At 42.7% G+C, this 16,862-nt stretch overlaps 1 protein-coding gene across 1 annotated transcript; it reads right to left on the bottom strand.

The window, feature by feature from the left end:
* Positions 1 to 14,063: 14,063 nt before the first annotated feature.
* LOC125487497 (sex peptide receptor-like) lies at positions 14,064 to 16,392 on the bottom strand. The gene is made up of 2 exons (XM_048619090.1): positions 16,173 to 16,392; positions 14,064 to 14,959 (listed from the first exon to the last, which is right to left on the bottom strand). The coding sequence occupies exons 1-2, from the start codon at positions 16,390 to 16,392 to the stop codon at positions 14,064 to 14,066; spliced, it is 1,116 nt and encodes a 371-aa protein (XP_048475047.1).
* Between the last annotated feature and the right edge of the window lie 470 nt (positions 16,393 to 16,862).

The raw sequence follows: 16,862 nt of genomic DNA, 5'->3' as shown, positions 1-16,862 counted from the left end.
TACCCATATTGCCTTGCTGCACGAATCCTCTGATGTGTCCTCCCTCACAACAGCTGTGAGATCCTCCTTTCCAAATAATGCAACTCTCCTAACCTTTTTATTTCTCTTTCTTTCACAGCAAAACAAATCTAAATCATAGGGCATTCTTTGAATTCTGTCCCTCTTTCAGCCAAGTCTCCGTAATCAAAATAATTTCACGGCTCCAAGCACTACCCGAAGTTCGAAGTTCATCTACCTTGCCTGTTATTCTTGCATCGAAACACATGGATTTCAGACCACCTCCCCTGCTCTTTTCAGCAGTGTTTGCCTGCCTTTCTTGTTCACTTTTGCCTTGGTTTCTACTTCTCCCTCAATTTTTGCATCGACTGCCCTACTCCTTTGGTTCCCATTCCTCTGCGATGCGACCAAGTATGTCTCCGCTCCCCCTCTCGCAGTAATCAGCCCTGGTCATGCCCAGCTGTAACCCATCAGTAACCCACCTCCCGCACATATGGTCCCAACGCCCCATAAATTTGAAACCCCGTCCCTCACACCATCTTTTCAGCCACATGTTCATCCTATTTCTCCTGCTGTTTCTAATCTGGCCAGCTCGTGGCACTGGTCGTAATCCTGATATAACGACCTTTGAGGCAGTACATTTCAACTTTCCTCCGAGTTCTCTATATTTGCTTTTTATGACCTTGTTCCTTTCTTTTTTACCTTTGTCGTTGGTACGTACCATGACCATGTATCATGACCACTGGCTGTTCGCCCTCCCCCTCCAGATTGTCCTTGATCTGCTTCAAGACATCCAGGTCCTTAGGATCAGGGAGGCAACACACTCTCATCTATGTATTCCCCTTACAACTGAATCCCCTATAACTCTTGCATCTGTATGCCTATTTCACCCTCCCTCTGCAGCAGAGCCAACCATGGTGCCATGAATTTGCCTGCCTCAAAATCCTTTCCTCTCATGTCTGCCTTAAACGGTGGTTCCTTAGTTTTAATCTATGCCCCTTAGTTTTAGCTCCGCTCCACTGCAAAGTAGCCCAATAGAAAATTCCCAAGAGGAGCCCTCAGGGGTAAGAAAGGCCTTCTCAAAAATCCATCCTGTGTGCAACAGCGTCGAACCGCCAGCAGGTGATGGCATTATATAATTTTAATCCTAATAGAGCAACAGGGAGAGACGCTTTGGCACTGATTCATTCAGCCTTCACCCACATGTCTCCCATTGCACGCAGACATAAACCCACAATGAAATACACATACAAAAAAGGTAACTACACGCAGACAGAAATGCACATGCAGACAGAAATGCACATGCAGACAGACACACCGAGATGCACATTTGCAAACACACGTAGATAGATGCACACACAGCTAGAAACACAAAGACACGCACATGCAAGCACTCAGACACAAAATGCACACACACACAAGCACAAACGTTAATCTTGGCAAGTACATGAGTGTGACTAGATCAGACTGGTATGTCTGAATGGCATGGATGGGTTTGAACCAAGGGCCTGTTTCCGCATATTAGCCTCTATGCAATCAGTGAGACAAATGTAATTTTAGCAATCATTTTGAGACAGCTCGCCTGCAAGAGCAGGAGTGTATTCCTTTGGCTTTATAAGGCTTTTGTAAACAGCAATTGGAATGTTGTGAACAGTTTTGAGCTCCATATCTAAGGAAGGACGTGTTGGCCTTGGAGGGGGTTCACAGGAGATTTGCAAAAATGATCCCACTGATGAAGGGCTTGTCATGTAAGAGGTGGTTGAGGACTGTGGGTCTGGATCAATGGAGTTTAGAAGGAGGAAGGGAGATCTGACCAAAACTTACTGAATACTGAGAGGCCTGAATAGTGTGGACGTGGAGAAAATGCTTCCACTACTAGGAGCGACTGGGACCAGTCGGCACAGCCTCAGACTGAAGGGACAACCCTTGAGAACTGAGATGAGGAGGAATTTCTTTACCAGAGCTTGGTGAACCTGTGGAACTCATTACTGCACAAGGCTTTGGAGGCCAAATCATTGAGTGAATTTAAGATAGAGATAGATCGGTTCCTGGCTAGTAAGGGGATCAAGGCTTACAGGAAGAAGTTAGAAGAAAGGTGTTGAATAACACATTAGCCATGGTCAAATGGCCGAACAGGCTCAAAGGGCCAAATAGCCTGATCAAATAGCCTGATTCTGTTCCTCGTCTCCTGCTCCCTTTCGGTTCCACACCATCCATGCCTCCATTTCTGCACCTATCTTGCATGATCCCACATAATCACAAGGATAAAAAAAGTTCTGCCTGTGTGTGTGTGTTTGTGTGTGCGTGTGTGTGTGTGTGCGTGTGTGTGTGTGCATGTGTGTATGTGTGCTCATTTGTGTGTGTGTGCGCAAATGTGCGTGTGTGTGCATATGTGCGTGTGTGTGCATGTGTGCGTGTGTGTGTGTGTGTGAGAGTGTGTGTGTGGGAGAGTGTGTGTGTGTGTTTGTGTATGTGTGTGTGTGTGTGTGTGTGTGTGAATGAGTGAGAGAGAGAGAGAAACCGGCAGAGAAAGAGAATGATTTCAGACAGATCCCAGCTGAATGATTTACTGTAATGAAGTGTCAATAAAGCTCTTCCTGTGGAAATGCTGTACATAACAGAAATAAATATTCACTTTTTTAATTCAATATTATACTTTATTTGGAAAAAGATCTCTGTACATATACATTGCCACAAGACCATTTCAGTTCTGTGCAGTTGCGTACCAAGTACATAAACAAAACATTGGACTTTGACTCTGTCCAAAAAACCAAAGACAGCTCTTACACGCACAATATTAATACTTACACATATTTGATGCACTAGGAGTGTTTGATAACTGAACAGACCCCCATTTACCTTCAGCAGGAAGACCTTCGACAGTGGTCTTTCTCCATTGCACCTTGGCAGCAGCTGCCCCAAGCTTTCGTGCTTCCCACAGCATGCAGTCCCAGACCTTGGAATGTGCCAGTCTGCAGCACTTGGTCGAGGTCAACTCTTTGCATTGGAAGACCAACAAGTTTCAGGCAGACCATAGAGAGTCTTTCACCGAGTTGATGGCCTTCCAGGCACGGTTGAAGTTTTCCTTGGTGTGCGTCCCGGCGAAAAGAACATGCAGCACAGAGTCCCGAGTCACGGAGCTGCTCGGAAGAAACCTCGATTAAAAAAAAAACCCACTGCATCTTCCTCCAGACTTCCTTTGCACATCGACATTTCAGAATGAGATATGTGACAGTCTCAAACCCTACGCAGCCACTTGAAATGCAGCGTAGGGTGACGCAGACTGACTGGGAGCACAGAAAGCATCTCGTCAGTCGTCCCCTTCTTAACACCAGTCAAACGATATTCTGGTGGCCTTGTGATCAAAGGTGTTTTTCTTTGCAAATTTCCAGCACAGTTTGGTTGGACAGAAAGAAATATTCACATCGAATCAGTTTGATGATGCACACCGTTTCAAAGTACAAATGGATATTTTAAGACGAAATGTGGGGATATTTCTCTCGTTGCACTGACAGTGATCACAGTGTGGAATAAGGCTTTGGGTACAATGCGGCAGGAAAGTATTCTCAAGTTGTTGAATGATTCAATTGAAATTGAAATGCAGAATCTCGCAGTGTTATACCGGGAAGCGGGATATATCTGCTTTTATTGAGCAGCATCCGATGAACTCGAATTTGTTTGTGAATTTGAACGTCGCAATTACTTGTACACGCCACTAGATGGTAGTATGCATCTGAATTAATATCGACGATGAGGGCTGAAGGAAGAATGACGTTGCAGACAGTGTGAGAAACTACCAGTGTGAGAGGTTTGTTACAAAAACAAACGCCAAGTCTCAGCTTCTTCTGCAACTTCAACGAGACAGCGGTTCTGAGTTAGCTGTGAAGCGAGGCATTCTTCAAGCTGTTTACTCTTATAGATATAATATTAATCCTCGGCTCCTCAACAGATCTCTGTAGACAACTGCTTTTGCATTTGTTCCTGCAATCCGATAATGCTCCGAATTTGCAGAGTCCTCCTGCTGTTTTACACTCTGATGTCCACGGAGGTGACTGGAGAAGGCGAAGTGATGCAACTTCTATCAACGAATGTTGTTAGTAAATTGGGAATTACGTTCATGAATTGCTCCATTGCCACTACATTTAACAGCGTGCATTGGTCCAGGCAGCAACCAAATATGCCACCGTAACATCTGGTGATGGCCAAAAGAGAATCTGATCAGCCTGAGCGGATCACTGCTTCAATCAGTGGAGATTACAAACTCAGTATCTTGACTGTGAAAGACGCCAGACTTAATGACACTGCCACCTATCTCTGTGCCAATGACGGCACAGTGTCACAAACAGGGAGGGTCCATACTAAAACCTGCACAGAGTGGGAGTTCAGCTGGGCTGATTTTGATATATCTGTTTACTAATTGTGTGCTCCAATAAACCAAGGTAAGCGAAACTAGAGTAAAATATAACAGAAAGTATGGAGCAGCAAAAGTTAAAGATGGTCAGACGTGAAGATAATTGGCTATGCGGATGGAGGTGAAGGAAGCGTATTTTGCAAGCCAGGAACATTGATGGAGGAAACGGAAAGGACGGACAGCAATAATAACTGCAGAGGATAGAATGGTGTGAAAAGGTTGAGAAAGAAACGGAACGAAGTGAAAAATAATCGAACATGATGCACAGAGTTTAAAGATCAAGTTAAATCACAATTGAAGGAAACATGAAGTAAATATGTTGGCCTTTCCTTTAACATGGCGCTACTTCACTGAATACCCCACTATCAACATCCTATAGGTTTAATTGATCAGAAACTCATCTGGATTCACCACATAAACACAATAGCTACAAGAGCAGGACAGACGCGAGGAATCCTGCGGCGAGCAACATTTCTCCTGACTCCCCAAAACCTCCCTACCATCTACAATGCACAGGTCAAGAGTATGATGGAATACTCCCCACTTGTCTGAATGAGAGCAGCCCAACAACACTCCAAAATCTTTACCCCATCCAAGACAAAGCAGCCTGCTTGATTGGCACAACATCCACAAACATCTGCTGCCTCCACCACCGATGCTCAGTGTGTACTATCGACAATATGCACTGCTGAAATTCACCAGACAGCAACTTCCAAATCCACAACGACTTCAATCTGGAAAAGCAAGGGGCAACAGATATATGGGAATACCACAATATTTAAGTTCCCTACCAAGCCACTTACCATCCTGACTTGGAAATATATTGCTGCTTTTGCATTGTTGCTCAGTCAAAATCCTACAATTTCCTCCCTAAGTGCAATGCGGGTCAAACCACAAGAGGTGGGCTGCACCTGTCCAAGAAGGCAAATCACCACCTCCTTCTCAAGGGAAACTCGGAGCGGGTATAAATGCTTGTCTGGCTGCCACGCCGAAATCCCACAAATTAATAAATAAAAATAAAATCAATAGTAACACGATCTAATCATCTAATCCCTACAGTGTGGAAGAAGGGCATTGGGCCCATCGAGTCCATACCAAGCCCTTGAAGAACATTCCACCAATCCCTGTACCCCTGCATCTCCACTTAACCTGTCGACTGTGGGAGGGAACCAAAGCAGCCACAGGAAATCCAAGCAGGCAAAGGGAGAGTGTGCAAACTCCAAAAGACTGTCGCCTGAGGCTGATATCGAACCTCGATCTCTGTTTTTGTGTGGCAGGAGGGCTAACCACTTCGTCACTGTGTCTTCATCTAAAGAACGCTTCCAGAAAATTCATCATTTGGTATTGCCCCATTCATAAATTGTTAACTTCCTGGCACCGCAAACTTCCTAGAGGTCCCGCCAGTATACGCTATATTCACATTCACTGAAACAGTATATAACTTTGTCTTCTTGTAGACTCTTTGAGTCATCCTCACCACTTTTCTTCCGATTTGTTCTTGTGTCATCTGTAAACCGGGCAGTGGTACCTTCACTTCAATCAGAATTTGGATTGTGCATTGACGTGTATCTCTGCTGTTTCACCATTCCCATTCAGATGAAGGAGACTCGACCACAATGTGTTTTTTTTAAAAGATCCATTATTCTTGTATGGGCGTGACTGGCCACGCGAGCCTCCATCTCTAATTTCCCGTGACAATATGGCAATGAGGCATCGATTTGAACCACTGCAGTGCATCTGATACAGATACTGGAGTTACATTTACAATGACAATAAGCAAATTTAATCGAAAATGGTAACAATGGATCTTACCAGTAAATGCAGCAAAAGCAACATTCGATTCTACTGCTTCGTTCATTAGAAATTTGCTTTTTTCTTTATATATTTGGTTATTTTTCTCATTATTGTATCCAATCTCTCAGACTCTCTGGTCCTCTGCGTCAGTTGCAGGGGGTCATCAGAGTCCGAGAGCAACTTTTAAGTGGGGAAACACAGTTCTGATACTTGAACAGATAAACTAACTCCCTTCTCTGGTTTTGCTTACAGAAATAACAACTGTTACGGGACAACATTCGATTTGATCTCTGTCCAAAACATTGTTTGTTAATGAACAAACTTATTTTGCTCCTGAAATAACTGCACAGAGGCCGATATCCCGTCACCAAGTGACCCTTCATTTACATATGCAGACTACACTGGCTGCGGCCAGCCAGCTTGGAGTCAGTCCCCTGAAATTAGAAGATTCAGAGCCTCCCGGTTATACCAATTGCCCAGGGCTCCCTGACTAGCCCAAGTTAATAAGCCCAACCATCGATCTCATAGTCAATGAGATCCACCTGTCTCCAAACGCTACAGTTCCTTAAGCAAAAATAAGAAAGAACTGCGGATGCTCGAAATCTGAAACAAAAGCAGGAATAGCTGGAGAAACTCAGCAGGTCCAGCAGCAATTGTGAAGAGAAAACTGAGTTAACTTTACGGGTCCCGTAAACCTTCTTCAGAACTTTGGTCCTTTCTCACAACAGCCATGATATGGAGGGGATTGAAAATAGCAATTACTGCAGATGCTGAAGTCAGACACAACAGTGTGGAGTTAATGGAACTTCTCTGATGCTGCCTGACCTGTCGTGTTCCTCCAGCTCCACACTGTGTTTTCAGATGAGTTTGAAGCTGCTTGTTTCAATCGAAGAACAAAGGATCTTGAAGCTCATTGGCTGTCATCGGATGCGTTTGCCAACTATGAACCAATGAGTAGAGATCCGGAAATTACTCAACCTGTTTCCAATACTTGCTGAAACCCAACTTATCTTCGGCCAGTTCTGCTCACTTTCATCGTGATCTCTCTGCAAACATGTCGCCTGGAGCTCTGTGTTTACTTCTCACAGTAGCAGTTCTTCTAATCGGTAGGTTGAAAAGTTGTCTATTTCTATGCTTCAGCTCTTTGCCGTGAATTACATTTACTCAAGCAGTTCGGGCAAAATGGAGGCAGCAATACATTCTCTCCAAATAAAAACCAACTGGATATAAACATGTCCCAACAATGAGCAGAGTTTGGGAGAAATTAGCAAATGTACCTGAGTGAATGACAGTGGAAGACTTAGGCTGGACATTCAGACAGGACTGAGGCCAAAGAGATTATTTAACCGAGGGGAGAGTGTTAAATCCACCAACACTTTTCAGCTTTCCCTTTAAGTTTTCGGAAATGAAATTGGAAATGACTTCCTCATAATGGATTGTAGTTCGACTTCCCTGATTTATTTCTCATGTTAATGATGAAGGTTAACGGGCTGATTCTGAGCGATAGAATGTTGAAGTGTGTTATTCAATTTTCTAAAACTCTCCGCTCTTACAGGACTTTGTCGTGGAGATTCTATCTCTCAAACAGCGGCTGCAATTGCAGTGAATGAGGGGGATGATGTCCTTTTGTTCTGTAATTACACTACAACAAACAGCAACCCTTACCTGTTCTGGTACCGTCAACATTCCAGGAGCTCCATGCATTTTCTACTGCAGAAAAACCGATATGGTGAGAAGGGAGCGAGTTTTCTAAAGGACCGGCTTTCCTCGGATTTTGATCATGTGAACCGCACTATCCAGATGAGAGTGTTGAAAACAGAACTATCAGACTCCGCAGTGTATTTCTGCGCACTCAACCCCACAGACACTCAGAACTGAGCTGACCCTGTACAAAAACTCTGAGGGCGCCACTGATCACGATACTCCGTCAGGCAAACAGTGAGATAGGAATGGATCTGAAGTGGTTCCCGAATTCACGGTGATGATTCACACTTCTAATTCGGACGCAAAACTTTAATCATTAGAAATCTGTTCTTGAAATAAACTAATGCCACCAGTTTCGTGAATATAAAACAAATTATTTACTTTGTGTCTTTCATGATGTTCCAAATTACAGCGACGTGGTACGATCGAAAATTCAGCAACTGGTTTTGATCCAGCAAAATCCTCCAGTAATATAGAGAACTGGGTTTGACAGGCAACGACGTGGAGCAGGATGCTAATAATGAAACAAAGGAGCAAACTGAATATTGTCAAGCACATTGTGGGTTCTTGCCCCTCTCCCTCACGTTATAGTTCCAGAATGACAAGTGAGAGATGCACAGGTCCAGGATAATGCAGACTTGCTCGAAAATATTAGGAAGGAAGTGGGATGTAACTCATACCTGAAAAACTCACACAAATAATTAAAAGCATTTTATACCGGCTGATTAATGAGTCAGGTCCGGCAGTGAAAGTCTCAGTCACTTGAGTCTTTTGCTGTTAGGCTGAACGGAAATGAACATTTTTCATCACAGATCCAAATTTGTTCATTCTTTGCTAGCAATTCAGATGTGGACATTTAAGTAGTGCACAGACCAGCGGGTTCCTCTTTTCCCTCTGGCGACATTTGAGAGAAACCGACTCCTATTTTGATTGTGTGTCACAAAAGAGACATTCCTGACTCTGGGTGTTCAAAGACAGTGAAACCTGTTTCTGCAGATAACAGGATGCACGTGGGAGATAATACATTCTGCACGGTCAGAATGCCACTTTCATTATAAACCATGTTAAAGCCGTTGATCTGGATCACACATGTGAGGCGACATTTTGAGAAGTGCACTGTCTTGAGATTTTGTGATAGGCAGCTTCACAGATGATTAATAGGAGTGCTCAGTCTATGTCTCAGTGCGCCATTGTACGTGATACACTGCAGTGTCTGACAGCTGAGTGCCACCAGCACCAATAATGTCATGACTTACTTTTGAATAATTTAAGTGAAAATGACCCAAGTGACATTCGGTCATCGAACAGTACAGCACAGAAACACAGAACGTCGGCCAAACATGTCTCTACTGACTGCATTGCCGTTATAAACTAATTCTATTACCTACTCATAGTCCGCATCCTTTATTCCTTGCCGATTCGTGCACATGCTAAGTGCATATTAAACATTGTTAGCATATTTGCTTCTACCTCCTTCACTGCTAGCACATGCTTGGCACCGAGCACTCTCGGTGTAAAGTAAAGTGACTCGCACATCTCCTTTAAACTTTTCTCCTCTCATTTTAGACCTATGCCCCTTAGTATTTGACATTTTCTGCCGGGGAAAATGTTTCCGCATATCTACGCTTTCACGCCTGTCATAATTGTATAAACTTTTATCAAGTCGTCTCTCACATCTGACACTGATGCGAAAGTAGTCTGGGTCTATGCAAGCTCTCCTTCTCGCTGATACCCTCCGACCAACGCAACATCCTGGTAAATATCTTTATTGCACCGTTTCCTATTGTGTGGCAACCAGTGCTGCACACAGCCAGTGTTGTTGCCACTGAGACGTCGTAGAATGCAATTTTCGTGATTAATCTCTCATTGTCGCAGTGTCATGCTTCAACATCAATTGCAGAAAGCAATGAACCGAGTGTATATTCCCATCTTTTTCCCGGATTCCATACAAAGCGTTATTTCACACTCCAGTCATTCTCAGCACAACAAAAGGAACGATCTCACAGCATACAATTAGATTCTGAAAACTGACAACTCATCGCAATATGTTGTGGTTAAAATGAGTCCTTTTCTTTCAGATTTAAAATAAGGCTGCACGATCTTCGTCTGTTCCTTTGAACATCTTTCTCTTAGTATTTTTTTTCAGAACACTGTTGTGACTCTGGAATATTAGAGACACCATTCTCTCGCATTGAACTCTGATGGCGAGGAAATAATGATATTACATGCGTTCCCGTCGCAAGAATGTACCAACTTATTTTCCGTCCCAAACACTACAGCAATTTATTTATTTTGTATTCTGCCCTTTGTACGTTGCCCGATGGTGATGAAAATGTTTTGCATAATTGTACCCTGCTCAACGCTGCTGGGGTTATTCTCTCCACTTAACTTAAACTTCGTACATTGAAGGTATTTGGAATGCCGAACAATTATAAAGATTATCATGAAACAATCGCTCAGAGAATCTAAGTGCACATAGTCAATGGCTACAGCAGGTATGTCTGTATTAAAGCAGAACACAATTTGCTGATACTGCCGTCCCTTTCCCTTGGGATCGACAAAGCGTGGTGTTTCTCTTCTTCCTTTCCTTCCCAATATGTTAGGAATGAAGAGAGGGTGTGGGTTTTTTTGAGAAATATCAGATAATGGCGCGGATACGTCTGATGGATTGCCCGTTTTTACTTATGGGATAACTGTATCATTTTAGACCAAATTTATCAGCATCCGTTTAGTGGTCATGGCTGAATTGGCAAGACAACGATCTCAGTCACCTTGCAGATGTTGGAATCCTACCAGCTATATTTCACACCAGCTCTTCACTTGGAAAATGTCTAAGGAGGACAAGAAAACCCGTCCAGTTTGAGACGTCATGAGCACCGAGTTTGTAACATGCACTGGAGACATGCAGAAATCAAACATGGAATCTGCCGGTGCAGCATAAGACACATTACCTGTTGCACGAGCGAGCATGCAGGGGATTAGCTCACATCCTGTGATGTGCGCCTTTTGTGAACAGGGGCATTTGATGGAATGGCAAAATTCACAAGCTGAAGAATCAGGAAAAATAATTGCTTTCACTGCTCAACTTCCATGGTTCTGTGGATTAATTGTATGTTGAGACTGTTTAATTTTGGCTGAATAGTAATGAGCTAAAATAATGCATGACTCGGAGCACGAAGTAGAGAAACTTTTGCATTATGAAACAGTGCATATTGCTGTAATTGCACCCTGCCTTTCCCGAGCCTAAGAAGTCACGTAGGATAGATAGTAAAAAGGTAGAGCTCGCAGCATCTGTACACTCTTATCTGTTTGCCTCAGTAATGACCTTGCCTTGCTCAAACACAATACAAATGCAGTTTGTTTGAACTTGTTTGTACCACTGGATAAATTCTGCTTCTTTTTTATGCTTGTTGGAGTCTTCAGATCTGACCTTTTGTCAGCGTTGACGCTCCCTGATATCACGAATGAAATCTCTTTACCTCGAAGTCTGGACCTTTGGTGTGTAATTTAATTCAGTCTCTTCGACAGATTCTCTTTGAAAAGTGTGGAAATTTATGGATAAAAACTATCCGGAGGAAATGGAGTTTTTCTTGCTTTTCTCTATACACCAAAATTCACTCGTTTGCAGATGCACATGGAAGACGATTATCGCAAACCACACTAGGGTACCATTTGGACCTTCATATCCTGCCTACTGGTTCAAAACCTTTTTTCCTTTATTCGTTCAGTGGATGAGGGCGTTGCTGGCAAGGCAACATTTATTGCACATTCCTACTTGGCCAGAGGACAGTTAAAAGTCATCCACATTGTAGTGGGTTTGGAGTCACATGTAGGCCAGACCAGGTAAGGATGGCAGTTTTCTTCCCCAAAAGACATCAGTGAACCAGATCAGTGTTTCCCCGACAATCTACAATAGATTCAGGGTTATCAATAGATTCGTACTTCCCGACATTTACATAATTTAATCTCTACATTCGAGCTTGGTGGGATTCGAACCTATGTCCCCAGACCGTTACGGGGGGGTCTGGATTAACAGTATAGCGATAACACCAGTACACTACTGCCTCCCCCATAATTATGGATGAATGATTTCCTTTCCACTACTCATTCCACAGAACCGGTGTCTCCATCCTCCAATACATACAGACTTATCCGGGCACCTTCTGAAAGTCTTTCTTTCTTTTCCTCTTTACCAGTAACTTGGCTGTATATCCCAGATCTTAACAACTCACTGCGTACAAGTTCACATCCTCACGACTAGTGTACCATTTAGCTGCAATCAATTCCCCCGAAATATTGATTGAAGCAGACAAAATTCTTTTACAGCTAAGTTAAGATAATTTAGGGAGCTCAGTGTAATACGCTCTGATTAAAGATAGGCAATACTTTAATCGTAATTGAAAAAAAAAAAGATGTTACAGATGTGCAAATGCATTTATTTTCTGATGGTCTTCATAATTGGCCACTGTTATAACTGACTTCAGTTAGAAAAGTCTTGATCGACAAAACGGCTGGGATGCGTCTTGAATGCTGTAACCATTTTTATTTGTGTCTCTCAGTTGTTGCAAAAAACTTTACTGTGCGCCAGATGCAACATAGAAATGGTTAAAATCGTGCACTTCGTCAAATCGTAGAGTTGTGCAAACAAAAACTAATGGATTTTGTCAATGTACACTTTTTGTTCAGAATCTTTCAGTTTACCATCAGAAGATCATCAGTTGTGTTTCCACTTATTACCTGTATACCATAATAATAAAACAAGGACCTACGGAAGTTGTAGATTTGAAACAAAACATAAATTGCTTACGAAACTCAGCAGGTCTGGCAGCAGCTGTGAGGAGAAATGAGAATCAACGTATCAAGTCCAGTGACTCTTCATCAGAACTGTCTGTCCCACTTGACTGTCCATGAGAAATTAAAGGTACGCCTTGAGGTCAACCTTACAGTCCCATTTTCAACATCTACGAGTATTGGAACCTCCATGATTCCAATCTCTACTTGAGTTTGAACAATAAGCACCAGACTTGTTGGTCACATTCAAATCCAAAGAAAAGATTACACAGTTTCTAATATATTTTTTAAATAGATTAAACATATGTTTTAATTATTTAGTGATATTCAAAATAAATAAACAATAATGTAGATGTCCACAGAAGTTGCAATAGAGGAGGAATAATTTCTCCTCATCATAATATAGTTTTCCTTGAAGAATGAAGAGCAATCATTCAACATTTCAGTGACTGAAAATTGACGCACCTCATTTATCCGAATCCCCCACTAGGTGGTGCACTTCCCCCATTAGGAATATTCACGCAGGGACGAGAGAAACGATTGTTAGGAACTGGCAAATGTAATTAATTGTCTAAAGTACACGCAAGATATCCTTACTGTTTGACTTGATTAATATTGATCACCTTAATCAATAACATTGATTTTTTTGTGGTAGAGGGAAGGTGGAGCACGTAATTCGCGTGTGTGTACGTGTGCGTGTGTATGTATGTGTGTGTGTCTGTTTGTGTGTGAGTGTGTGCATGTCTGTGGGCGCGTCTGTGTGTGTGTGTGAGTGTGAGTGTGTGTGTGTGTGTGTGGCGAGGGGTGAGTGGTGGTGAGACTTTATCTGGATCTGCTGATAGTGTGAAAGATATAAACTAAATCTGAGCATTACTGAATTATCGCACAGATCGTACGATCCAGACATAAAATGAAAACAGCCAAGATCATCGTTGATGACATGATGGGCTGTTCATCAGTACAGTATCAAAGTGAAGTTAAACGTGAGAGATTCAGATAAATAGATGCAATCGTCCCGAGACATGAATGAGGGCGACGGAACAAAGGATTGACAGAAGAATGGCAGCGGAGAGGGAAGGACATAAAGAGCTGAATACCAAATGAAATGTCCCAGACCATTAGAAATCTAAAATACTGATCACAAACACAGACTGTGGTTTAGCGTCTCACCTTGAAATATACAGCTTCTGGTAGTTTTACATTCTGTTAGTTTTAGCAACAACGGATTTCAAGGCTGAAAATTTTACTGTTCATTTCTCGAGTGGAAAAGCATAAACACACATATATTTTTAAAATTTGAATGAGAGAGAAAGAGAATGCATTGCACACTGAGCCAATCTGACGAAAGCAAAACAACATGACAAAATTATTTGCACCGAGTGAGAGATGTGAAGGGAGACAACAGAACCTTCTTCAGCTCGTCTCGGAACGTCTTCTGGGATACTGCATAAATGAAGACGTTGTTGCAGGAACTGAGTATCTGCAGCATGTTGGTCGTCTCTTGGAGAGTGAACTGTGGGTCAGTGAAATCCAAGCCGCTGAAGTAGGTTTCACCAGTAACCCGCACATAGAGGAAGCGCCCGAAATAGGTGACCCATAGGAGGAGGAAGCTCAGCGAGATAGTGAAGAGCAGTACAATAGACCTCTTGCGATTGGCCATCTCTGAATCTCCGTGTCTCCCTGTGTTCCGGAGCTTCCTTCGGGCACTGTTGGCCACCAAGATGCATCTGACAGTCAAAGCATTCAGCAGCAGAACAAGAAGCAACGGGAGAACAGGCGTCAAGATGTGATTCAGCCAGTCATAAGATTTCCATGCAGGTGAATTATAGTATGCGTCTCTGAATTCACAGAACCAGGACACACCATCCACAATGTACAAAGGCTGGTAGACGAAGTAGGAAGGCAGGTTCTTGACGCAGCTCAGGACACAAACCACTCCGATGAACAATGAGGCCGTTTTCTCAGTGCAGTACTTGGTCTTCAGACTTTGGCAGCAAATGGCGACAAATCGGTCGATGGTGAAGGCCACTGTCAGCCAGACTGATCCATCTCGGCTGGCATAGATCATCACAGTGCTGAGTGCACAGGCGTTTGTCGTAGACAGGGCACTGTGCCGGAAATAAATGCCGCCGATTCGATTGAGGATGCACCCAGTGATGATGACAAGAAAGTCGCTCACTGCTATCCCCACCAAATAATAGGTGGTGCACCGAGAGAGTCCGCACCGTCCTCGTAATAGTACGACGATCGCCAGCAAGTTGGCTGTGAGAAATTTCAAAATATGACTGTACTAACTCGAGTGTTCACTAGTTCACTACTTTAATGTTTAAATTAACGACAGATCTGCAGTAATTTCCTTCGAAATTATCATGAAATCTGTGCCGAAAAATGTCGAACAAAATGATAGCGGATTATGCCAAATAACACCAATAACATTAGATTCAGTTTCCAGCATAACAATGGAATTTAATCTTGAGCAGTTTATCGGCTTAAAGTTCAGTCAATGCTACACATTACAATTCAAAAATCAATAATCTAACAAACAATTGTTCTCTAATTTCTCAGTGTAACAGTTAGATATAATAAAAACTAAAAGAACAACGGATGCTGTAAATCAGGAACAAAAACAAAGTTGCTGGAAACGCTCAGCAGGTCTGGCAGCATCTGTGGAGGAGAAAACAGAGTTAACGGTTCGGGTCCGGTGACCCTTCCTCAGAACACTGTTTTGAGGAAGGGTCACCGGACCCGAAACGTCAACTCTGTTTTCTCCTCCACAGGTTAGATATAATCTTGCGTCTTGCAAGATAACTTAACATTTTGCATGTGTATATATGAACTTGGGCCGAGGTCCCTTCAACTGGGAATATCACACAAATTCTGATATTGAACAGAAAGATTTTGTTGCACTGAAAAACAAATATTTGGAACCTGTTACTTACCAGGGACACCAATAACAGCAACAATTGGATAATAAATGGCATAGAACGGGCCATTTGCTGGGCCATGCATCTCTTGCAACAAACTGGTAGACTTCTCGAAAGCTCTCACCTGAGCTCTGTGTTCCAATTGAAACTTCTCTCATTTATTCAACGTCTGCGTCTCGAGAGGTTCAATTAATTTCGAACATGTACCTGAGTTTCAGTTCAGTGAACAAACATTTCAACTCATGGTTTCACGTATTCTATGTAACATTGGGAAGATACACAATTACATACAATTTATACGTGAACAGCTGTGTGCAAATTCTGAAGCCCCCTTCCACGTGTTTTGATGTCTCAATCAAACTGAGTCCCGATGGCAAAATTTGAGCTGAGGCCTGATGCCGAATTTGAAGAAAGTCTCAGACGTTCTCTGCGATTATCCCAATTGTTTTATATATTTAGCAGTCAGATTATTTAAAGATTTTTGTACCACGGTAGTGTTATTTTAACATTCGTCTGTATTTACAACTGAACAGTTTGAAATAATGTTGTACCAATATGGGGTGATGCCGAGAAGGAGGCCAGCTCTTGCAAATTCTTTGGCAAGTGAGAACAGAATACTTCTTGCATAAACGGTTGATAGATCTCTGGCCGAGACGGGATGCGTTCCAAACTCTTGAACGATGTGTCTGGAGAGACGATGAGTGCCTTGATGGTTATCGTTGGAAGCTTGAGAAATTCCAGAAATGTTTCTGGGGATTGGAAAGACACCATTGTTTAAGAAGGGCGGGTGAAGATATATTTAACTAAGACGTGTTCAGTGTCAGCAACAGGGAAAATGTCAAATCATATAATAAAGCAGATGATAAGTAGGCACTTCGAAAATAATGAGGATAGAATGGGACCGAGGCAGACTACCTATATGGAAATGAACCTGGCAAATGGTACATAATATGATTAATTGCGACGTTATCTACATTAGTTTGAAATACAGAAAGCAGAATTTTTCTCAAATTGTGAAATATGGGTAGTGCAGGCGGTTAAGGGGATCAGGGACACCTTGTCCATGAGTCACTATAAGCTAGCTGTCTGGTGAAGGATGCAATTAGATCAGCAGATGAAAATGTGGTCTTCATTGCAAGACGAACAGAATACTCGAGTCAAGGTATCGTGCTGAAGTTGTACACAGCCTTGATGTATGCTGGGAACTCAGGAAAAGGCCAACACGGATTGGCCACTCAGCA

The sequence above is a fragment of the Rhincodon typus genome, chromosome 42 (genome assembly GCF_021869965.1).
Source record: "Rhincodon typus isolate 14 chromosome 42, sRhiTyp1.1, whole genome shotgun sequence".
NCBI classification, from domain to species: Eukaryota; Metazoa; Chordata; class Chondrichthyes; order Orectolobiformes; family Rhincodontidae; genus Rhincodon; species Rhincodon typus.
Note: the sequence above shows the minus strand (reverse complement) of the source record. Positions and strands in the feature narration are given on the sequence as shown.